The sequence below is a fragment of the Balaenoptera physalus genome (assembly GCF_965194825.1).
Source record: "Balaenoptera physalus genome assembly, chromosome: 10".
In the NCBI taxonomy this organism is placed as follows: Eukaryota; Metazoa; Chordata; class Mammalia; order Artiodactyla; family Balaenopteridae; genus Balaenoptera; species Balaenoptera physalus.
Window position 1 is genome coordinate 47,049,465 of NC_138889.1, and position 26,065 is coordinate 47,075,529.

At 37.9% G+C, this 26,065-nt stretch overlaps 1 protein-coding gene across 2 annotated transcripts in view; it reads right to left on the reverse strand.

The window, feature by feature from the left end:
* TYR (tyrosinase) overlaps positions 1–26,065 on the reverse strand; it is a 122,718-nt gene that overhangs the window by 31,255 nt on the left and 65,398 nt on the right. The window contains exons 3-4 of one of the 2 annotated variants that reach the window (XM_082410179.1): positions 19,510–19,657; positions 13,997–18,100 (exon numbers count right to left, since the gene is read on the reverse strand). In XM_082410179.1, coding sequence (XP_082266305.1) covers positions 17,992–18,100; positions 19,510–19,657 — 257 coding nt within the window. In that variant the 3' untranslated portion in view covers positions 13,997–17,991. Of the gene's footprint in view, positions 1–13,996; positions 18,101–19,509; positions 19,658–26,065 lie in introns of those variants that run through there. The other variant, XM_082410178.1, reaches the window with a different exon arrangement.

Consider the following 26,065-nt stretch of genomic DNA (forward strand, 5'->3'; position numbering starts at 1 on the left):
CCTGAACACAGATGAAAAATGTTGGGGTTTTTTGTCTTTGTTTATTTTACTATTTATAACTTGAGGAATTATGACACCTTATATCTTGAAGTCAATAAAGAGGAAAAATTTTGCTTTCATATTAGCTGTCTGGATCAAATCAAGCAAGAATAAAAAGAAAATTAATTTATTTGCTAAAAGTCTGATGGATATAGTAACCTGTTTTAAAGAAGAAAATAAGGAAAACTTTCCATCACCTATATGTCAACATCTGGCCAAAGAAAACGTGCAAAATGGAAAAACAGTAAAATAAGCTGGAGGTGTTACTTTTTTAGTGCAAAAAATGAAAAGATTTTAAATTTAGATATTAGACTAGAAAAAAATGAGGACTTAAGTGTCACCTCCTTTGCCACCTTTGATGATGTGCATCACAGACTATATTGGGGGGAGGGGAATCTCATGAAATTATGATTGGGATACTGAATAAATCAATCAATCAATAAACAAAAGCAAAACATAAGTGGGTGGATATTGGATGGATTTAAGAAAGACAGAGTGTTTTTAAGCAGAGACTCAACAAGCCCCTTTCACCCACATCTTGTGTAATTTCCACCCTGGGTTCAGGGTTGTCCCAGTTTTGAGGAAGAACTGATCTCAGTAGGAAGAACTGGTAGATCAACCACAGTAGTCCTTAAGTCCTATCATGGACTGACCCTGACCATCTATATCCATTCTAGTAACTGTGCTTCTTCTTTTCTGCCATGTTTCCTTGATCTGGCTAATATCTTATTAACTTGTGAAATTCTTCAGAATTGAGTCTCTACGTATCAAAATAAAACTTCTCTTGACAGTTGGGTGTCTTGCCCCAAATTAAACCTGCTTGGGTAAGCAATTTTCATATCCAGACTGTCCCTTTCAACTGTAGCTAACAGTATGGTATCTGGCCATCCCCTGCCTAGAATTGAAGCCTTAAATTCGGCACAGTCTCCTTCTGAAATTAAGGGTCAGTGTTTGTTAATCCCCAAACTCAAAGTCCCCACTGAAAATTCAGCAAATACTTCTGAGTGGCTACTGTGATTCTTGCACATAAAAACCACAAAAAATATTGTCCCTGCACTTAAAAGCACCACAGTCTGGAGAGAAGGACAGATACGTGAATGTGCAATTTTAATGCACACTAGGATAGAGATAAGTAAAAGATAGTAAAAAAAAAGAGGATGTGATCAGCTATAATTGTAGGGAAGGAAAAAAAGAAGAACAATGTTTGAGCTAGAGCTCAAAAGGTTGCTAGAAGCCCAGGTGGTGAATGAAGACAGAGAGAGAAGTTGGTAGAGAATTTCAAGGAAGAGATAATAGTTTACACAAAGGTCCCCTGGAGTAGGGCACATTTGTGATGATTCCACTTAAGGATATCTTGATTCTCCATAATTGAGAGGTAGGTGCATATACTTTGCCTTCAACTCTCAGTGCCTTGAGTTAAGGTATCTACTTTTCACTCTGTCCTCAAAGGTTGTATACTGCCCTTCTCTGCATTTAGAGGCCTGTAGGCAAATAAGAAGCATCATGATTCATCATGACATACCAAAATCTCTGGGGTCTGTCAGTCTAAAAGGGAGTGAAAGACACTTTGAGAAATATTTTACTTGCCTTTCTCCATAGAAATAATTCTCAAGGGAGGAGTCTCTGAGGGAATTTATATTTGGGGCGGGGTGGTGGAAACAATGCTATAGAATAATGGAATTTTATATTTAGAACCTGTGATTGTTATTAAGCTATTGCTTTACAGACCCAAATACACCCTACCATTATCAGTAATAAGGTGGACAAATCGATACATTCTATTGATCTCATTCAGCCTCTTTCCCAAGTTGCAACAATGTTTGCTCAATAAATCCATGTACAAAGTAGCCATAGTGACAGAGGTGGAGGCCTGGCATGGGTTCAGCAGTATAGCTTCTCTTCTCCCTAAGGCTGACCTAGCTACCACCACTGAGTGCCAAATCTGCTAATACCAGAGATCAACTATGAGGTTCTGATAAAGTAACATCCCTTGAGGATAATTCACTCACCTGGTACATTGGTTATATTGGGCTCCTATCATCATAAAGCATGGCACAATTGCTTTCACCACAATAGATGAAAATCTGCATATGGATTTGTTTTCTGTGTACTCCTTCTGCCAGTACCACCACCCATGGACTCATGAAATGTTTCTTTACTGTCACACTCTCCACTCAACATTGCTTCTGACTACAGAACTCATCTCACAGCAAAAGCAGTGCAACACAGCTATTTCCTATGGAATTCACTAGATTTACCACGCTCTCCTACCTAAAAGCAACTAGCCTAATAAAATAATGAATTGGCCACTGAAGATTCAGTTAGGGTACCAATTAGGAGAAAACATCCTAAAGAGTTGAGGTCTTGCCTTACAAAGACAGTATATACTTTGAAATACTGACCAATATTTCTCCCGTGTACATTCTCTACAGGTGCTAGCAATAAGAGTGGAAATGGGAATGGTTCTTTTCACAATAACATCTTATAACCCACTTACAAAGTTTTTTCCTGTCACCATAGTTTTGAAATTGTCTGGTTTTTAGGTATTAACTTCCAAAGTAGAAGGACTGCTTCAACATGGGTACACAGAAATATTGCATTGAATTGGAAATTTAATTGAAGAATATTTTAGATGCTTCATGCCACTGAGCATATATATATGAAAGAGGGATACTCTCTTGGTTAATGATTCAGTGCTGAATGATCCTGATTATCAAGGTGTATTTGGGTTTCGGCCACACTGTAGTGCAGGAAATACTATGTAAGAAATTCAGGGAATTCTCTGGAGAGTTTTTAGTGTTTCTATATTCAATAGTAAAAGTTAATGGAAGACCTTAGCAACCAAAGAAAAGCAAAATATGTTAAAATTCAGATCCTCTAGGAATAAAAGTTTGATGTTAAATAGCCAATGGATGGACTCTGCTAGTTATTAGCTGGTGTTTCTCAGTCCCAAAGATGTCTTACTCTACTTTGTGATTCTCAGGCTGAAACTCTGTAAGCTGCACATCTCCTTTGCTAGCTGGATCTCTGACAGACACTAGTAGTAGACTGGAAGAAGAAAAAGGGACTTGCTCCCTCTTGTGTATTTCAGCAATTTCTCCTTACCTTCAGAAGGGCAGTAGAGTTCAGTCTCCAGCTCTTTGTATCTAAACTCCCAGAATCATCATCATTCCCTCTAAGAAGTTTCAACATAGTTGGGCTATAACCACCCCCCCGCCACAGAAGTCTGTCTGATACCCAGTTCTGTAAAATGCTGCTGAACATTTGAAGTTATCAGGACCAGCTGACTAGAGTCCCCAACTCAGAGGTTTGAATTCCTGCTCTATGAGGCCCCTCTTCCAATGTCAAAATACCACGAGGTACTTATACTAACTGAACATTATCTCCCCATCAGAAGTCTGAATCTGCTTCTGTGAAGGCCCTCCAAATGCTACTCATCTCTAACCATTCCTTATCTCTCCCCAACCTTAGAGGGGGTACGGCTTCCTCCAGTTCCTATCCCTGTATATATTCTTTCAGTTTCTTTTTTCACTTTTTAATTCTCTAATCTATTTAACCTATTATTTGCATTAAATTACTTCTGTTAAGATAACTGGCATTGTTTCCAATTTCTGTCACGGAATCTTGACAGCTGATATGAAACACACATACACACACACAACTCCCTATCATTTTTGAAAATAAACTACAGAAGATAAAGTTCTTCTTGGCTAATTGGTTATAGGTTAATTTTTTTTCATACAAAGTTAAGAAAAATCCAGTCAGTTATTATAGAGTATACTTTGAGGGCATAAGACATAGGGCAGTACCAGAAATACTTGAGATGTATTTAGATATCATATATTTTACAGATGAAAACATATATTCATATACTCAAATTGTTCCAGACATACAAGTTTTTCAATAACCAATGCACACATCCATTTTTAAATTTAAATTAAAAATTACAACCTGAGTTGCACAAGCGAAATTTCGAGTGCTCAATAGCCACATATGCAGACTAGATCATTAGCTTTCTTTCTCATATTAAACTATGATGATATAACAACCTCTGAATATAAAATTGGAGCCATATGTGGCAGTTGCATGATGCTAAGGACCAGAATACAAATTAAATCTCACTATTCAATGATATTTCCATTTTTCATCTTTGTTCTGATTTTTCATGTGCCCACAAGACAGACTGAGGAGGGAAGCACAGCCCTCCCACATCAATGCTACAGTAATAACAGTGCTCCACGAGAATTATTCTGGATGGAAAATGGGACCACAGCAGTACTTGAGCCTTTTTTTCTTTCTTTATTTCTGAGCTCTGCTACTTAACTCATGAACTTTGATTCCTAGGTTTACAGCACTCCGCTTCAGCAGTTCCTCTGACATCAATTCTGTCTCAGCATGTGAACAAACTTTTATGTCTTAGCTATTATGCGCTGCTCTCTCAGGATCCATTCCTCACTCCCTATTCTTTGCCCCAAGGTTTTTGCTTGATTACTTCCATCTTGACACTTACCACTGACACTAGTATTGTTTTCACTTTGTGACTGGGAAGAGAGGAGAAAATTAATGCTTGTCAGCAATCAGTTCTGTTTCTGCTTAAGAGGTAAAAATGTTGCAAGAGAATGTCATTCTTAATTTAACAATAAGAAAAAGTCATAATTTTTAAAAAAAGATATTTTTGCCTCATCCAAGAGCTAGAGTCACAATGAAACCAGGCAAACTGATTCCAATGGGTGACAAAACATGTTGAGGAGGGACAGGATATGTGAACTGCTTCAACTTTGGCAAAATATGAGAGGAAAGGGTAAAAGCCATAAAACTGGGTAAGAAGGAAACCACTGAAATTGTAACAAATTGATTAAGCTACATGTGGGCTATGGAACAGTTTAGGATTCCTGATAATCCAAGACACAGAGGAATACACAACCACTTCCCAGCTCTTTTCCCCAGACGTCTACTGGACACCCATGGAAAGACTGGGAGCCTTGCCTCAGTCTAAGGTGAAGGAGGTGTACCTGGAGAGGCCCATTGTTCTCTTGAGCATAGGGTGTTAATTGGTTGCTGGTGAGAGACAGGCAGGAAACCTACTCAGACCGCAGGTGCAGATCTTTCTTTCACATGAAGAAAAGATGTCAGCTACTGGGAAATGGAAAATGTTGGTTCACAAACCACCATGGGAACTTCCCAGCTGTAATCTGAAGCCAGCCCCCTTAGTAGAGAGCAGGGGGAGAGACAGAGGAAAGAGGCAGACCACTTCTGATTGGTAAGTGGCAAGTTTAATAAGCAAGGGAACTTACATTGGAGGCTTGTCTTAGGTGGCTGCAAGATGAGTAGATCTCTGCATCTGCCCACCAGAATCTTAAAAGTTTATAGAGAGGCTTTTTAAAAATATTTTTTTATTACTGGGCTGGCCAAAAAGTTCCTTCTGTTTTTAAGTAAAAATAAAAGACACATTTTTCATTTTCACCAAGATCTTTATTGAACAACGTATTCACCATTTTTTTCCACTACTTTCTGCCATTTTTCAGGCAACTTCATAATTCCTTCTTCCCAAAACTTTTTGTCTTTTTGAGCAAAGAACTGTTCCAGGTGCCTTTTACAGTCTTCCAGGGAATTGAAGTTTTTTCCATTAAGAGAATTTTGTAAATGGAAATCCAAATGTTCAATGTCTGGTGAATATGGTGGGTGGATCAGAACTTCCCAGCCAAGCAGTAACAGTTTTTGCCTGGTCATCAAACATGCGGTCTTGCATTATCCTGTTGGAAGGTTGTGTGTTTTCTATTGACTAATTCTGCACGTTTTTCATCGAGTGCTGTTTTCAGTTGGTCTAACTAGGAGCAGTACTTGTTGGAATTATTTGTTTGGTTTTCCGGAAGGAACTCATAAGAGAGGACTCTCAATCCCACCATATACACAACATCACCTTCTTTGGATGAAGACAGGCCTCTGGTGTGGTTGGTGGTGGTTCATTTCGCTTGCCCCACAATCTCTTCTGTTCCACATGATTGTACAGTATCCACTTTTCATCATCTGTCACAATTTGTTTTAAAAACGGAACTTTTTTTTACGTTTAAGTAGAGAATTGTATTCAGAAATATGGTCAAGAAGGTTTCTTTTTCTCTTAACTTATGTGGAACCCAAACATCAAAGCAATTAGCATAACCAAGCTGGTGCAAATGATTTTCAGTGCTTGATTTGGATATTTTGAGTATGTCGGCTACCTCCAGCGTGGTATAATGTTGATTGTTCTCAATTAATGTCTCGATTTGATCGCTCTCAACTTCAACTGGTCTACCCGACTGTGGAGCATCGTCCAGCAAGAAATCTCCAGCACAAAACTTCGCAAACCACTTTTGATACATTCGATCGGTCACAGCACCTTCTCCATACACTGCACAAATGTTTTCTTTTGTTTCTGTTGCATTTCTACCTTTCTTGAAATAATATAGCGTAATATGCCGAAAATGTTGCTTTTTTTCTTCCATCTTCAGTATTAAAATGGCTACACAAAAATTCACCAATTTTGATAAGTTTTTTGTAAAATGCATGCTTGTATGTCAGCTGTCACAATACAATCTAACAAAATTGGTTCAAATGACGTTAAAGACAACTAAGCGCTACTAGAGCTATCTTATGGAAAAACTGAACGAACTTTTTGGCCAACCCAATATTTTTATTGGAGTACAGTTGATTTACAATGTTGTGTTACTTTCAGGTGTAGAGCAAAGTGAATCAGTTATTCATATACATACATCCACTTTTTTTTAGATTCCTTTCCCATATAGGCTATTGCAGTGTACTGAGTAGAGTTCCCTGTGCTATACAGTAGGTCCTTAGTAGTTATCTATTTTATATATAGTAGTGTAACTGGATTCAGTCACATATGCTGTCCAGATGGTCTCAGTAGCACCTCACTCTCTCAAGGCTAGATCTTTGGAATAATTCCCACTGTGGGGATGAATGGTAGGCAGACTGTACGTTCCTAAGACAGGGGAGTAGGTTAGGAGCCTCTGATTGCCCGGGTTCAGCTCAGAGGTCAAACCACAGCAGTCATATCTTCTCGATGACCTCCTTCATCAGGGGGAAACATTTCACCTCCACCACCCCACCTCATCTCTGCCTTGTTGCTAGACAAAAATTAGCTGCCTCTGGGAGAGAAAGAAGAATTCTGCCACAAAACTCCATGCTGTGCTGATACTAGCACAGCCCCATGATATGAATCTGGAAGCTTGTTCTGCTCTCTTTTTTATCCCTGAAATTAAAGGGGCTCTGCTGCTTCTGCTTCTTTTTTTGAGGGAAAAGTACTTTTCTTAAAAAACTGTTTTTCTTTTGGTAAATATTTATCTTTCTCCTGATAGTTTGCTTTGTATAAGGACACAGCTACAGAAAACTCTTTTCATTACGGCCGTTTGACGTCGTGAATATAGTAATGTGTCTTTCCTGAGATTCCAACAGATTCGCATCCCCATTGTTATTTGTAGATTATTGCGACATTTTGTACTTGACAATAGCTATCTTGGGCCTTGTTGACTCCAGGATGGAAATAGCATTTGTATTGTACATCCTTGGTTTTCTCTGTTCTCTGCTTTGCCAATCCTATATGCAGAAATTTTGTTTTGATATTTCCAGAAACCCTCATATTATCTAAATTACGTTAATAAAACAAAGTCATATGATAAAAAGACATCTTATGAATGTTTTGACAAATGAGGTTCTGAATATACCATTTCCTATGGATATTTTGTACATCAGTTATCATTCTTTAATTTTTCCTCTGGGGAAAATATGCGATAATTTCTCCTAGATAATGATCTTTAAGAATTGAAACCATATATCATTTTTCTTAGTTTACTTTTTAGAGCATTTCAATGTTCTTCACTTTTAATGCTTTTTTTTCTCATTTCCTTAGCAATAATTCCCTTAAATTATAAATTCAGGCATGTATCTCTTATTGTTAAAGGGGGAAAAAAGCCTCTCCAAAAAGCTCTTTTTCTTAATTCTTCTCCTCAAACAATTTGCTGTCCTTTCTATTTTAGTTTGTCATCACACTTTTAAAACTTTGGTCTAATTTGACATTTTCAATTCCTATTCTGTTTTCATTCTACTACAGTTTGACTTTCATCCTCACCACTTGTTATGAGTTGAATTATTCTCCTCCCACCCCGAATTCATATGCTGTAGTTCTAATCCACAGGACCTTAGAATGTAACTATTTGGAGATAGGGTCTTTGAAGAAGTAATTAAGTTAAAATGAGGTCATGAGAGTGGTCCTTTATCCAATCTGACTGGTGTCTTTATAAACAGAGGGAATTAGGACATGGACATGTACAGAGGGAAGACCATGTGAAAATACTGGGAGAAGACAGACGTATGCAAGCCAAGGAGAGAGAAGCTAATTCTGCTGATATTGTGATCTCAAACTTCTAGCTTCCAGAAATGTGAGAAAATTAGAAAGTATCTTAATGGCAAGGACCTTTTCTGTTGTGTAATTGTGTGCTAAGAACTTTAATACATATTTATAAAAATATCATATTAATTATTAAAGCTACAACTTCAGATAGGTACTAGTATTAGCAGAATTTTATGGCTGAGAAAAGGAAGGCTTAGGTGAGAATAAGCAGCTTGCCAGAGATCATTTAGCTAGATGTGGCAGCCTTGAGATTCAAAATGAAACATGTCTGATGCTAAAATCTGTGATCTTAATCATGATTTACTGCCTCCTAGTCTCCCGATTTCTGGCCTTTTGATTAATTTTAAAGTCCTGTTCATCCCTTGAATCTGATATTTGGTGCTGTTTCAGCAGATCTGAACTCTGGATCTCTAAATGATGATGGTAAGGACCTTCCTATAGTCACACTGCTTCTGCCTTCCTTAGTTAAATATCCTCTGTCGTGTTAAATATTCAACTCTGTCTCTGAAAGCTCCCACCTGCCCCACAAGGCCTTGAAACACTCTTCCCTCTACTTTGCAGAAACCTGTGTCCTTGGGTAGGTCACCCTTTCTGGGCCTCAATTTCCTTATTTGTTAAATGAGGGGTTAGATTATGATCTTAAAACTTTCTCTCAGATTTAAAAATTCAGCAAAAATAATGACAACTCATGTTTCTTTATCCTCTTTCATTTGGGATTTTTAAGTTATCAACACTTTAAGCAATTTAATTCCCTTCGTACTAAGACATATTAATCCTGCAAAGAGTTGGGAGATTCCGCACATTGTAGGAGGACTATTTTTTAGGTTATTAGTTATAGTACATGGCCTCTTCATCAATTAATCAAGTGCAGCAACACTTTAGTCTAATAAGCGTTTAATGATGTCTCCTATGTGCCAGGGTCTTTGTTAGGTGCTTGGATCTGTGTTTAGGTGCTACAGATGATCAATACACAAACACAACCTTAAAGGAGCTCAAGATTGAGTGAGAGAGACAGTTAAACCTACAAATACATCTAGCCAAAGCAGACTGGCATCAGAGCTAAATCCACTGATGACAACAACAAAATCAGCTGTGGATATATGGATAAGTACAACTATAATGGTATAACTGCTACTTGTTCTAGGGAGTTAAGTCTAGGGAGCATTTTTAAAGCTGGTCAGAATCCAACAGTATGAAAAGAAACCAAGAAACAAAGGGGTCCTCCTCTGCCATCCCGTCTGATTCCCAGAGCAGACTTTAAGACATTTCTCTGGTTTCTGAGTTCACCTCCTTCCCTAACACTGGGACTTCTGTCTTTCTGAGCAAGCTTCGGCCTTGCTATCACCAGCAGGCAGGCAATCTGCTGTTCGTTCCTGAAGCTCCAGGGAGCTGCCTTCTGCCTGGACTATTTCTGAGCTGCCTAGTTGGCAAGGCATTTAGTTTGCAGGCATGTGGGTCAGGGCAGCCTTCTTAGCAGGATGGCCCAAGGGAGGCTTGGGGAATAGAATGGAAAGGAAGCCTCATCAGCAATGACAGCCAAGAAGTCACTCCAAAAGATGTAATTAATCTGTAGCTGAGGAGTGAGGCAGACCTGCCATCCATGGAATGTTTTGCTTCAGGTTTATACCTAGCTGGGATTCCCATGCACTCAAGAGACAGGTTACAGGAGAACTGAGGAAGTGTTGTTGATCCTGGAGGGCGCTTGCAAATAGTGAGTACAGAATAAAAGTATCGCATATGCTTTATAAAAGTCCCTTATACTCTACTCTCTTTACAAGAAGCCAGTTGTCATATTACGAGTTATAAACTGTAAAGTCACATTCCTATGAGAAAAGTAATAATATTACCGCCATTTTGTCGGTGAGGAAACTGAGGCTGGGAGGAATTCAGCAACCTTCCCAGGGTCATATAAGTATCTCAAAACAGAGCCAGGATGTGCTCACAGGTATTCTGCCCCCAGGTCTCATGGTTCTTCCACCAGAGGACTTCTTATCCACACTTGGAATCTAGGAACTAGACTATGAGCTTCTAGAGGTGTCCCTTCCTGCCCTCTCTACCTCAGCCTCACTTAGTTCCTGAGTCAGTGCCTGCTCAGCCAAGGTGAGCCCAGCCCACATCAGAGGAGGGTTTAACATGAATGGATAAAGAAGATGTGAGATATATACAAATAATATATATATATATATAATATATATATATAGTCATGCAAATGACATCTTAGATGAATGGAATGCATAGAAACCTAGCATCAAAATATATTACATAATGATATGCCACAGGATATGTCCAAAGGATGTTTGAAGAATTTGGAAACGACATTGGAAATCTTTGCAAAGTTAAGGATCAGTTGTTCTATTTTGGGCAAGAACTAATGTGGTTGCAAACTTCTGTGTATATATATACACACACACAATGGAATATTACTCAGCCATAAAAGAATGAGATAATGCCATTTGCAGCATCATGGATGCAACTAGAGATTATCATACTAAGTGAAGTAAGTCAGACAGAGAAAGATAAATATCATATGATATAGCTCATATGTGGAATCTAAAAAAAAAAATGATACAAATGAACTTATTGCCAAAACAGAAATAGACTCACAGACAGAGAAATCAAACCTATGGTTACCGAAGGGGAAAGGAGGGGAGGGATAAATTAGGAGTTTGGGATTAAAATATACACACTATATAAAATAGATAAACAACAATGACCTACTGTAGAGCACAGGGAACTACACCTGTTTGCTGTACACCTGAAACTAACACAGTACTGTAAATCAACTCTATTTCAATAAAAATTTAAAAATCAGTTCAAACTGCAGGCTTAAGCTTCTGGGCACTCTAAACTGTAAAACTTACTCCAAATATTGGCCCAGTTTTTGTTCCCCTTCACATTCCCCACCCCTCACTGCCTAGCCCCTGCTTGCCCCCTGCACTCCTCCTCCCCCCCTCCACACACCCCACCCAACTGGAGCTTGCTAAATTTTTCACCAACCTGTTCTGCTTGGTCAACCGGCCTCCTGCTGCAGTAACCATGCTGGTGACTAGTGTTCAAGATAACCGCCTACCCTGTTAGCTTTTGCTCTTGTGTTGGGGTAAGAGTATATTCTCTCTCTATATAGACATGCATTTCTTCTGCTCTCCAAACACTTTATGAAGCAGCATATAGTACAGGTTAAAAACATGGGTTCATATCCTGACAGGTTATTTAACCTCTCTGTGCTTTAGTCTATTTGTCCCTAAGATGGGGGTGACAATGCCACTTAACTGGTAGGATTGTTGTTAACTATTAGATGGGTCAGTCCATTGATGCCCTTAGCTTTTGGTGTAGTAAGCACTCAAACGTTAGCTGTGCTTTCAGTATTTTAGTTGGGTTTTAATTATGGCTTATTTCCTGAAGTTTCTATTAACCTCACACTTCTGAGGTTTTCTTGTTCTGTTCCACATGAATTGAATGTTGTTACTACCAAACTTCACGAGTCAATATCTTACTCATTCTTCATAAAGCCACCGGTCATAAGAGAATTCCAAACACTGGAATCTAACAGCTATTCGTTGAATATCCACTCTGTGCCAGGCAGGCTGCTAGGTGCTACAGATCCAGGGGATGAGGAGGACCATTCTTATGGTCCCCACTTCCTTGATGCTCTTTTCTTCACTCCCGCAGACTCTGGCCTATTAAACCACTACTATTGCAGAAGTTACATTTTGTTTTATGTTACTTAGTTTTTTACATATCTGGACCAGGAAGCATTAGGTGGGGAGGAATAGTATTAGTGACTGCTGAATCCCCATGGCCTAATATAGCACACAGAGCATAGAGGGGACTTAATGTTTGTTGAATTAACAGCTGAATGAATGCATGCATGCAGAGATGTGCTTGCTTTTGTCCACGTGAGCCCTCCTTGAGCAATGAAGTATTAAGGAAAAGGAAGTATTTCTAAAGCCCTCTTTCTGTTGCTCTGACATTTATCCATAGTGTACCATCCAGCACCAATGCTCATCTTCCTTCCTAAGGAATTTATAAGCATAAAAGTTCCTGATTCCATGGCTAAAACATCAGCTTTGCTTGATGGGTGTTGTAGTGTTAGGTTGGTTTAAAGTTTCAAATGTCTCTGTCTTTAGCATGCCCCAAATCTCATCTTCTTGGAGAAAAAGAATACACATTCCAACATATTCATTCTTTTAGGGTGCCCACTGTTCAATCCTCTCTTCTTGCCAGAAACTTTTTTTACAAATCTGAGAAAAGCTTAGAGTCCTGTCAGACCTTAATCTGAATAGCAGAGAAAAATAATTTACACTATGAATTGGATTTATCTATATGTCAGTTACCTATTAATCATAACTAAAAGCATGATTAAGCTGTCACTAAGAAACCTGCTAAAGCCCTGTAATTGTACTAATGCATTCTACTGTCATTTCTTCAAAAACACATTATCCAGAGGATTGTAAAGTCCAGAAAGAACCATGGAGATTTAGATCAATCCACTCTTTTTACAGATGAGAATACTGAGGAACAAAGAGTTCAAGACTCTGAAGCTGTGAATAGAGATTGAATATAAAAGATTATATAAAAGATCATGTATTGGGCTTCCCTGGTGGCGCAGTGGTTGAGAATCTGCCTGCCAATTCAGGGCACACGGGTTCGAGCCCTGGTCTGGGAAGATCCCACATGCCGCGGAGCAACTAGGCCCGTGAGCCACAACTACTGAGCCTGCGCGTCTGGAGCCTGTGCTCCGCAACAAGAGAGGCCGCGATAATGAGAGGCCCGCGCACTGCGATGGGGAGTGGCCCCCGCTTGCCGCAACTAGAGAAAGCCCTCGCACAGAAACGAAGACCCAACACAGCCATAAATAAAAAAATTTAAAAAAAAAAGACTCAAGGGGCATCCAATCATGGGGCCTCTCACAATACTGTGAGATTTATCACCAGGAACTCAACGAGGGTCCACAGTAAATATCAGAGAAAAATCCCCTTGTAAAAAAAAAAAAAAAAAAAAATCATATATTAATTTCTGAATACCAAGAAACATACCATAATATTTAAATGATGACTAAAACTGCAGAAAATATTTGTAATGTTTATGACAAAAAAGGTCAACTAAAAATTTATGAGGACCCTATACAATTTAATAATAAAAAGACCAATTAACCTAAAATAGCAAAGAATGTAAATAGACATTTTAGAAAAAAGTATAATTAATCTATAACATGCCTAGGAAACAGAAAAATACAAATAAATATTTTTCTACTTTTCAGAGTTAAAAAGATTAATAAATTTGATGACATCTAGTGCAAATGAGGGTACAGGGTGGCAACACACTTTCATTCTCTATTTGTGGAAATGTAGCAAGCACAATCATTTTTAGAAGGCAGTTTGGAAATATCAACAAATTTTAAATGTATTTAACCTCTCACCTTTCAATTCCAATGTGAAAAATCTATTCTTTAGCTATACTCACAAATGTTCACAATTATATATATATGCACATAATATAAACACACACAAACATACACATATATATATAGTTTAAAAAAGAAAAGATAGATAAAAAAGAAACAATCAAAATGCCTGTTAATACGTGACTAAGTGATTACTAAAGAATGGTGCATTCATACAATGGAATTCTTTTTTAAAAAAATATTTATTGACTCATTTAAAGATAAACAATGACTACCTTTATTAACACTGCATGTTAATAACATCTTAATGTTATAATGAAATTAGTGCTCATCTGGTGGAGCCCCTAAAATCTGTCTTAAAGTGCCAGTATGTTCCAGGATATGAAGGAGCCAATGAAGGATGAAATTTGGAAAGTGAATTTTATTTGACCTGGTTTATAATACCTAAGTTTGAAAAATAAGTTATAAAATTTGTTTAAAAACCTTAAAATATTCTCAATTTTGATGGCCTTACTGACTTGGCTTACTTACTTACTGACTTTTTATTTATTTATTTATTTACTTACTGACTTACTGACTGATATATTGCTTATGGCCCTTGCCTACAATATAAAGGTTTTTTTTTGTTTTTTTTTTTTTTTGCTTTTTAGATAGCAGATATTTTCTGTCTAACTAGAATAATTTCCTGAGCTTTTTGTTGCCTGTATTATACTCTTGACTGTTTAAGAAAGAAAAAAAGAGCAAAGGTTTCTTGTTCCTCACTTATAAAAGAACTAAGGTTCTTTACAATCCTGTTACCTTCTTTTCTTTTAACTTTAAAATGCTTTATTGACACTTTCATTAAAAATATAATGAAATATTATTTCTCAGGCACTCATAATCTTACTTAATCGTGTCCAAGTTTCCTCTGACAACTTCTTTGATTTTGCCTTGCCCAAATCAGATCCTAAATATAGAAAAAGTGACATAAATCTTGTAGACTATCTTTTAAATTATCTTTGTGATTTCTGGAAAATTACAAAGGTTTGTTATTTCACCTTACAAAGAGAGAGATGCTAGAAATACTTAGGTTCATTTATTAGTTACCATTGATGAGTAACATGGGAAGAGTACTCAAATAAGAAGAGCTACTCAGCCTTCCCTAGGTTAAATTTGTATAAGTAAATGTCGTTAATTTTTTTCTAAATTGTATGCTTTACGACAAGTTCTTAGAGATTCATCAATGCCCTCACTGTCCATATCACATTTCTATTTATCAGAGTCCTGATGGTGCACTATCTGATATTAGGCAACAACAGTATACTGTTACCACTCATAATTTCAGTTATTTAAAAATGTTAAGTAGGTCACAACCATACTTATCTCTCTTTTTAAGACTTTTTTAAAAAGAGATGTTTTAGGCTTACAACAAAATTAAAGGAAGATACAGAGATTTCCTAATATCCCCTTCCCCCCCACACGCATAACCTCCCCCTTATCATCATCCCCCAGCAGAATGGTGCATCTGTTATAACTGATGAACCTACGATGTCTTATCATAGTCACCTAAAATCCATAGGTTACCTTAGGGTTCACTCCTGGTGTTATACATTCTATGCGTTTGGACAAATGTATAATGACATATCCATCATTATGCCATCACACAGTTTTTTCACTGCCCTAAAAATTCTTTGTGTTCTGCCTATTCATTCCTCATGCCCTCAACCCTGACAACTGATCATTTTATAATCTCCACAGTTTTGCTCTTACCAGAATGTTATATAGTTGGAATCATGCAATATATAACCTTTTCAGATTGGCTTCTCTTACTTAGTAATATATATTTAAGTTTTTTCCATGTTTTTTCATGGCTTGATAGCTCATTTCTTTTTAGTACTGAATAATATCCCATTGTCTGGATGTACCACCATTTATTTATCCACTTACACACTGAAGGACGTTTTGCTTGCCTCCAAGTTTTGGAAATTATAAAGTTGTTATATACATCCATGTGCAGGGTTTTGTGTGGACATAGGTTTTCAGCTCCTTTGTGTAAATACCAAGGAGCGTGATTACTGGATCGTATGGTAAGAATATGTTTAGCTTTATAAGAAGCTGCCAAACTGTCTTCCAAATTGGTTGCACCATTTTGCATTTCCACCAGCAATGAATGAGAGTTCTCGTAGCTCACATCTCCACCAGCGTTTGATGTTGTCAGATGCCTCCAGTTTTGGCCATTCTTATATAATTTAAGCTCTTCCTTCTCTGGATTCATATACCTCTTACACTTCTTTTATAGACAGTGCTACATTGCTATGTTGGTTTTTTTTTTTTTCCTTTTCTGTCTTTTTTGAAGAACTATAAGCATCTGGAGGTCATTCATACCAATAAATTAAAAAGGCATGGTACCTGGCATAGGACCTAGAATATAGAAGAAACTTAAAATGTTTGATGAATGAATGAATTTTTAATGAAAATGAATTATCCTCAGTGTCAGAGCAGTCAGAAGGAAAACTCGTCTTTGCATTTTCCAAGGAATTCTCCACAGTGGTTAGGAACATGTCTCTGTAGTAAGACTGCATTGTTTAACTCTCAACTCCACCCTTTACTAGCTGTGTAATCTTGGGACAGTTACTGAACTTCTCCATCTCTCTTTTTTAATCTAGAACATTACAGACTTGTTGGTGTGGATTAAATGAAATAAAACTAGTAAAGAGTTTATAACAGTGCCTAGCACATAGTAAAAACTAAATACATATTCTCTTTTAAAATCATTGTATTAGATCCATTCTCTGATTTTTCCTTTTTTTTTTTTACTTAAAAGTGGTAGAGATAATTGAAATTACTTTATGTCTTTATTTGCCCAACAATGGCACATTTTGGTGGTGAGCTAACTGGCCACTGGACTCATCACTTTCTCTGCATATGAGACTTGAGGCATATTTCCTTATTTTGGACCCTAAGCTTCATTTTCTTCTTCAGTTCATATTTTGAGCTTGTGCTTGGTTTCAATGAGGTAAGAGTTATGTTCCCAATCCTTGAATATCCATTCTTGTCTTGTAGGCCTGCTGCTCTTCAGGGCTCAGCTCATATATCATCCTTTTTATGTAGCTTTCCAAGAATGTCTCCTATGACTATGCGTGAATTATAATGTACTATAGTTGTTTACTTGTTTGTATTTCCCACTAGACTAATCTTTTTCAAGCCAGTGATCTTGTCTCATTATTCTGTTTAATCAGTGCCTAAAACAAGGTCTAATGGTCTAGACCTTGCTAAATCTAAAACATGCTAAATCTTAAAACATGTTTATAGCATTGAATGATTTGTGTTTTACAAGACTTGCAAAACGTTTTTTTTAGTTAAAATGATTTCTCTGCAGTTTCCTTTGTAGCTATGATAAATGTAACTTGCTAAGGTTGTTTTCAATCATTTATTCATTTGATAGAAATGTATTACACATCTACTAATTACAAGCTAAAGAAAACATTGTGAGAAAAGCAAATAGAATTCAAGGCGTGGGTCCCACCATTAAGTAGCTCAGAGATTAGTCATAGAGACAAAGCACAAATAATCAGTAAGGAAAGCACATAATCAATAAGAATGATATAAATGATGTGTCCAAAATAAGAAGTAGAGAGAGAAAGTGATGTGAGTTAACAGATGGGAGCAGCGGTATGCCGGCCATTATTTTAACAACCAGCTCTCTCAGAGTGAAAGCCCTGATTTGTAGCACTTGCCAGTTTCCTGATGTAAATACTCCTACCAATACTGGTTTCAAGCTACAGCCTGAGGTCACTGAATGCAAAGTTGGGAAAATATGTACATAATTCAATCTTGCTAGCCAATTTGGGCTGGCTCCAACACACCCTTGGATGAGAGAAATGGTTTTAGATAGGCTTGGTCATTCTTCATGGAAGAGCTAAAAATTGAAACTAGTCTTGAAGATTATATAGAAATTAGATAAGTCAAGGAAAATATGTTGCAGATTTGGAGACTGGTAAATGCAATAAATAGAAGCAACAATGGATGTGAAATATTCAGGCAAATGTACTCAGCACATAGTAGGTGCTCAATAAATATATTTGTGAATAACTGAACAACAGTGAAAAGACCATCTGATTGAAGAAATGCATCTCTATAAGAAGAGACTTGAGAGGAAAGCTCAGATGCCACAGTACTTTGTGGCAATCCGCAGGTCTCTATCCTTCTTTATAATGATGCTTTTTCCTCCCTCTCCATCCCCAGAATCTTCATCAGCTTGCCTACAAGGGCTGAATGAGAAACTACTTTGACATCTGCTTATTATTTTTGAGTTACTTTAATAATCATGCAGGTATCTAATAGTAAGATAGGATTAATAGAGAATTCTAAGAAAGAGAAAATTTTAATTTTCAAAGGTGGGAGAGTGGCTTCTAAAAGCTGTATATCTTTGTAATAGCTTTATCTCTATTTAAAAAATGCCTCCAGACATTGAATTAAATTATAGCATTTTCTATAAATATAGATATAGGTGGGCTAGATAAAGATGAACCTTTTTCTCTTACCTGGCATATAAATATGGAATTCTCTGGTTTGGCAGGGGTCAGGAAACTTCCTCTGTAAAGGGCCAGGGACTAAATATTTTCTATTTTGTGCACTATATGGTCTTGGTTCAACTTGGCCACTGTAGCGTGAAAGCAGCCATAGACCATATGTAGATGAATGATTGTGGTTGTGTTCTAATAAAACTTTATTTACTAATAAGGTAGGAGACAGATTTGGCCTATAAGCCATAGTTTGCATATTCCTTGTCTGGGGCATCAAGGTATCTAGGAAATCTACCTTCTTTAAAGTTCATGGGATGGCACTAAAGGTCAAAAAAATGCCAAAAATTCACAAAGACAATATGATATAAAAATGACTCAGTAAACAGAGTTCAGTCTATCTGCTCTGGTAAGATGTTTTCCCCCACAATCTTCCTCCCTCCCTGATGTATAGTTTTGGTGGTTTTGATATTATATTGTTATCATAATTTTGGTGCTTATATACTTTCTTAAAAACTAATTTCTAAATAAAACTTGACTTGAGATATTATTTAATTCTTATAATTTTAGAGTTGCCAAGAAGGCAATAAAAACCTGCCTAATAATCTTCCAGGCTAATAGTCACTTAGTTATTTGATATTATGTCCATGTTCCTGAAACATGAGTGAGGTGGAGATAGTGATAACTTCTTCAGCCACTCATCCATTGATGGACACTTATGTTGTTTCCATATCTTGGTTATTGTAGATAATGCTGCTATGAAAATGGGGGTGTCCTTTTCAAGTTAGTGGTTTTGTTTCCTTTGGATATATTCCCAGAATTGGAATTGCCAGATCATTTGGCAGTTTTATTTTTAATTTTTTGAGAATCCTCCATGTTGTTTTCCACAGTGGCTATACCAGTTTACAATTTCACCAATAGCACACAAGGTTTCCCTTTTCTGCACATCCAGGATAGCATTTATCTCTTGTCTTTTTGATGATGGCCATTCTAACAAGCATGAGGTACTATCTCATTTTGGTTTTAATTTGTGTTTCCCTAATGACTAGTGATGGTGTGCATATCTTTATGTGCCTGTTGGCTTTTTGTATATCTTCTTGCCATCTGCTACATTTAAAACCAATAAGCACATAATTTATGAAGAAGTGCCAACCAACCTGTCAACAAATGCATGATGAAGAAGGAAAATGGGATCGTTGGCAGATCCCGGTACTTGGGACATCGTTCCATTCATGTAGATGTGCAAGGCATTGTGCATACTGCTTTTTGAGGCATCTGCTATCCCAGTAAGCGGACTAGCAAATCCTGTTGGCAAAAAGAAAATTGGAAAAAAAAATTAGTTTGCCTTAATGATTGAAAATCTAAATGATTTTCTCATTTGGTTTACAACTACAATTGAAAACCTGATTCAAAGTAATAACATCAACCATAAAATTCATTCTGTATTGGGATTCTGTACATTCTAGATGCCCAGTGAGCATTTAATAAATCTTTGTAGAGTTGAATGGTGTCAATCTGGTCACAATGGACTGATTAACCAATGGAATAGGCTGAACCAGTCTGTGTTCCATTCTGTTGCTTCTGCCTATTATTCCTCCTTTAGATCCTGAAAAGTAGTAAAACCTTTTTATAATAATCGGCACAGTCACTCTCACTTCAGTCTGTAACAGCACGTAGAAACAGATCTTTCCAGCCTTTATGTGTCCCCTTGCTTTCCAGTTCTGGTGGTTACTTTTAATTTTTTTTCTAGTTCCAGAGGAAACATGAAATTTGTGACCTTTGACATTACAATTCATCTTCAACTGTCTAGAGGACATCAGGTAATGTGTTTTATTTTGCAAAATATTTATTTCAAAGTTAAGCAGGACTCCATTAAATGGCTCCACTCATTGCAAAAGGAATAGTAATTATAATAAGAATTATTATTTTCTGAATGTTAATTGAGCTATTGCTTTTTGTAACATAAGTCCTTCAGCCTTTATAGCAGCTCTGTTGATTAGAAATTATCCCCATTGAGAACAAGAGAAAACCGAGGCTCAGACAAGTTCGGAGTTTCCCAAGCCTACACAGGTCGTGGTTGAGTTGGGATTTTAACCCATATCAATTAGACTTCAACATCTGAGCTCTTGAAAGTTTGTGTTCTCTCCCACATACTCCCAGGGAAGAGGTAGAGTATGATATCATTTCAGAGTCCATTCAGGGAAAACACAAAACATAAGGAGAACTCAGATTCAGAGCCAGACAAAGAAGTAGGAGTAACAGAGTTAAACTGTAAGTAGGAGCCAAGTTGAGGGACTATGGCCAAGGACATGCTGAATTTCAAAATTCAGAAATATAAGAAAACAGAAACTGTAAGATTATAATTTTTTTTAAAAAGTAGGATAGAAACAGTGCAGGCATTAGGGCTTGGGCAGAGGAAATCTAGCTTCATTTCATACAATTAGGATTATTTTGTTGTCAACTTCATTTTTAAAGTGCAGCTCTTCACTTTTGCATTTGAAGCTTTGTGCTCTCCCACCATTGTGGCTCATAGTATTTCTGCCGCCTCAGCTGATGATTTTTTTTCCCTCCTTTTGAGCTTTATGTACTCATTCTCTGAAACCATACCAAGCCCCATTCCCTCTGGAACCATAGCCCAAGAACATACACTTATCTCCCCTCTGAAATCTCTTTTCTATGAAAACTTTTATGACTGTATATACATGGCACTTACTATGTGCAGGAATTTTTCTAAAAACTTAACATGATTAATTTCATGTAATCTTCACAATGATTCTACAGCTTATCTTCATAATCTCCATTATACAGATTTGGATAAAGCAGTTTAGAGAGCTTAAGTAACTTGTCTAAGATTAAAAAGATTAAGATTAAAAATAAGAGAAGGCTGGAACACCAGTGTGTTTTATTCCAGAGCTTAAGCTCTTGAATGAACTGGTATACTGTCTTTCTTATTAGCAATAAGTCATATCATGGAGGGAAAAGGTCTGTAGAACAATGGTCTTTAAGCTTTTATCCTTGAGTAGCACCAAATGAAAGTTTTAAAACCAAGTTTTCTGTATGTTCTCACATATTTTTAAGTAGATTCTAAGTTGCTTTAATCATAATTGTATATAGTTTCAGAGGATAAAAGTTCAGGGATAGATGTTGCAAATAGTATAAGTTTTAAAGTAAAAATTTATTATCACTTTATAAAAACGTATGCACATTAAATGATTTGATATTTACCAACATCCATATCAAAAGTACCTAAACAAACTCTTCTATTATAGTCTAAAATTTTATAGGATTTCCTTTTTCACTTGATCTCATGTTTTTATTCTATTTTCTTACAAAATTATACCTAAATGTTATATGTTATTCTTGAAATGTTTTTTTAAAAAACTCATCAGCCTATCATACTTTTCTACAACAAAATAGGTATAAAAATTAAAATTACTTTTTAAAAATTTCATGAGACCATTAATATAATCTGGATTGTTATCATTATGTTTTTTAGTAATACACAATTTATTAGAATGACATAAACATTAAATATTTTACAAAATAAGCTATTAAATATAAAAAGTAAAATTTTATTGAAAATGTATTTCTTAATAATATTTGTGAAAGATTGTTAATTAAAATTTATTGTATGTATCCATGGATGAATATTACTCATTGATAGAAAAGATAAGGCTCAGCATATTTTCTATTCTAAATTTTAAAAAGTAATTCACAGTCCTGAGAAACTTTATTCTCATAAAAAACTAGATGGTAATGAAAAGATTTTTGTAGGAATTTCACTTAATTACTTGAACTCCTTTTTTAGTTATATATGCCAAAAATGACATAACTGATTCAGTATCAAAATAATCTGATCCGTCAGTGACAACACAATCAAGAATTCTTTGAAGAAAGCAATCTTATAATTTATGGATCTATTTACAAAGGACCCAAATTTCAAGACATTTGCTACCTAGTCATTAAAGTCATTCACTTCAGCGACAATGGCACCAATATTTTGAATTCTCCACTGCTTTGGTACCTTGTAAGTTTTTACCCCTTCTGTGAGTGCATAGTGATGAGAATGGATCCAGTTTAGGTGAGAGGTATGACTTTCTTCTGAAAAGTCGAAGGGAGATTGTGAAAGGGGAGGTGGTAAAGAAGAACATTCAGGAGGCTTCTCATTCAGATTCATTTTAGAAAACAATAGATGGGAGGAAGATCTGGAAATAAATTTCTTTAAAACTCTCTGTGCCATGTACCCTTTAGAGAGTCTTAGCGAACCTATAGTAATGTCTATCCCAATTTGAAGATACTGCTGAATAGAAATGATTTTTAGAGCTAAGCAACCTGGGTTTAAATTCTGTGTTACTCAGTGAAAGTATTACCTTTGTCAAGTTATATTTTGTGAGCCTCAGTTTCTTCATTGGTAAGAGAGGGAATAATTAATGCCCATCTCTCGTATTCTGATGAGGACTTTTTTGATAACAGGTGTGATGCATCTAGTATAGAATCTGGCACAAAATGAGGGCTTCCTGAGTAATAGCTATCATTTCTCTAAGCTTGTTGCATTTGATAAATGGGTGCCTATCATGAGAGCTGCTAGCCAAGAAGATGGGACACTCCCACTGCAGAAAAGCCTCTTTTGCCACAATTCTCCACCACCAGGGTCCATCCTAGTACCAGACACTTCTCTCCTCTTGAACTCCATTTCTCTGCAGAAACCTGCCTGCTGCTTGCCCTCAGCCAACAATAGATGCTTCGGGGTGATTCTGGAAACTAGAATTGCTATTCTAAGAGTGTTTTCAGCAGGGCTAGTGTTTCTTTACTCACTTCTTTTGCTAACTTTCCAGATGTTGCACCTAGGAAAGTCCCCAATGTTATTATGAAGGATATGTGAATAAGAAGCACATGGGGGAGAGACCTTCAGGATGGCAGAGGAGTGAGACGTGGAGATCGCCTTCCTCCCCACAGATACATCAGAAATACATCTACATGTGAAACAACACCTACAGAACACCTACTGAACCCTGGCAGAAGATCTCAGACTTCCCAAAAGGCAAGAAACTCCCCACGTACCTGGGTAGGGCAAAAGAAAAAAGAAAAAACGGAGACAAAAGAATAGGGATGGGACCTGCACCAGTGGGAGGGAGCTGTGAAGGAGGAACGGTTTCCACACACTAGAAGCCCCTTCGTAGGCAGAGACTGCAGGTGGCGGAGGGGGGAAGCTTTGGAGTCACGGAGGACAGCGCAGCAACAGGGGTGCGGAGAGCAAAGTGGAGAGGTTCCCGCACGAGGATTGGTGCTGACCCGCACTCACCAGCCCGAGAGGCTTGTCTGCTCACTTGCCGGGGCGAGTCTGGGCTGGGAGCTGAGGCTCTGGCTTCGGAGGTCAGATCCAAGGGAGAGGACTGGGGTTGGCTGCGTGAACACAGACTGAAGGGGGCTAGTGTGCCACAGCTAGCCGGGAGGGAGTCCGGGAAAAAGTCTGGAGCTGCCAAAGAGGCAAGAGACCATCGTTTTAGGGTGTGCGAGGAGAGGGGATTAAGAGTGCCGCCTAAATGAGCTCCAGAGATGGGCGTGAGCCGCAGCTATGAGCACGGACCCCAGAGACGGGCATGAGACGCTAAGGCTGCTGCCGCTGCCACCAAGAAGCCTGTGTGCAAGCACAGGTCACTCTCCACACTGCCCCTCCCGGGAGCCTGTGCAGCCTGCCACTGCCAGGGTCCCGTGATCCAGGGACAACTTCCCCGGGAGAACACACGGCGCCCCTCAGGCGGGTGCAATGTCACGCCGGCCTCTGCTGCTGCAGGCTCGCCCCGCATCCGTAACCCTCCCTCCCCCTGGCCTGAGTGAGCCAGAGCCCCCGAATCAGCTGTTCCTTTAACCCCGTCGTGTCTGAGAGAAGAACAGACACCCTCAGGCGACCTACACACAGAGGCGGGTCCAAATCCAAAGCTGAACCCCAGGAGCTGTGCGAACAAAGAAGAGAAAGGGAAATATCTCCCAGCAGCCTCAGAAGCAGCAGATTAAATCTCCACAATCAACTTGATGTACTCTGCATCTATGGAATACCTGAATAGAAAATGAATCATCCCAAAATTGAGGTGGTGGACTTTGGGAGCAACAATATATACTTTTTTTCCCTTTTTCTCTTGTTGTGAGTGTGTATGTGTATGCTTTTGTCTGTATAGCTTTGGTTTTACCATTTTTCCTACGGTTCTGTCTGTCCATTTTCTTTTTTTTTTTTTAGGTATCATTTTTAGTGCTTATTATCATTCATGGATTTGTGTTTTGGTTTGGTTGCTCTCTTCTTTCTTTCCTTCTTTCTTTTTTTTCTCTTTTTTAATTACTTTTTAATTTTTTAAAAATAATTCTTATTCTTCTTATTTTTTTTTTTATAGAGAGTATTTGATGTGGACCATTTCTAAATTTATTTATTTATTTATTTATGGCTGTGTTGGGTCTTCATTTCTGTGCAAGGGCTTTCTCTAGTTGTGGCAAGCAGGGGCCACTCTTCATCGTGGTGTGCGGGACTCTCACTATCGTGGCCTCTCTTGTTGCGGAGCACAGGCTCCAGAGGCGCAGGCTCAGTAATTGTGGCTCGTGGGCCCAGCTGCTCTGCAGCATGTGGGATCCTCCCAGACCAGGGCTCAAACCCGTGTCCCCTGCATTGGCAGGCAGATTCTCAACCACTGCGCCACCAGGGAAGCCCCCAATAATTATTTTTTATTTTAATAACTTTATTTTATTTTATTTTATTTTTGTCTTTCTTCCATATTTCTCCCTTTTCTTCTGAGCCGTGTGGCTGACAGGGCCTTGGTGCTTCAGCCGGGTGTTAGGCCTGTGCCTCTGAGGTGGAAGAGCTGAGTAGGACATTGGTCAACCAGAGACCTGCCAACTCCACGTAATATTAAACAATGAAAGCTCTCCCAGAGATCTCCATCTCAACACTAAGACCCAGCTCCACTCAATGACAAGCAAGCTACAGTGCTGGACACCCTATGCCAAACAACTAGCAAGACAGCAACACAACCACACCTATTAGCAGAGAGGCTGCCTAAAATCATAATAAGGTCACAGACTCCCCAAAACACACCACCGGACATGTTCCTGCCCACCAGAAAGACAAGATCCAGCCTCATCCTCCAGAACACAGGCACTACTCCCCTCCACCAGGAAGCCTACACAACCCACTGAACAAACCTTAGCCACTGGGGGCAGACACCAAAAACAAAGGGAGCTACAAACCTGCAGCCTGTGAAAAAGAGAACCCAAATACAGTAAGTTAAGCAAAATGAGAAGACAGAGAAATACACAGCAGATGAAAGAGCAAGGTAAAAACCCACCAGACTAAACAAATGAAGAGGAAATAGGCAGTCTACCTGAAAAAGAATTCAGAGTAATGACAGTAAAGATGATCTAAAATCTTGAAAATAGAATGGAGAAAATACAAGAAACGTTTAACAAGGACCTAGAAGAACTAAAGAGCAAACAAACAATGATGACAAACACAATAAATGAAATTAAAAATTCTCTAGAAGGAAACAATAGCAGAATAACTGAGACAGAAGAACGGATAAGTGACCTGGAAGATAAATTAGTGGAAATAACTACTGCAGAGCAGAATAAAGAAAAAAGAATGAAAAGAATTGAGGACAGTCTCAGAGACCTCAGGGACAACATTAAATGCACCAACATTCAAATTATTAGGGTCCCAGAAGTAGAAGA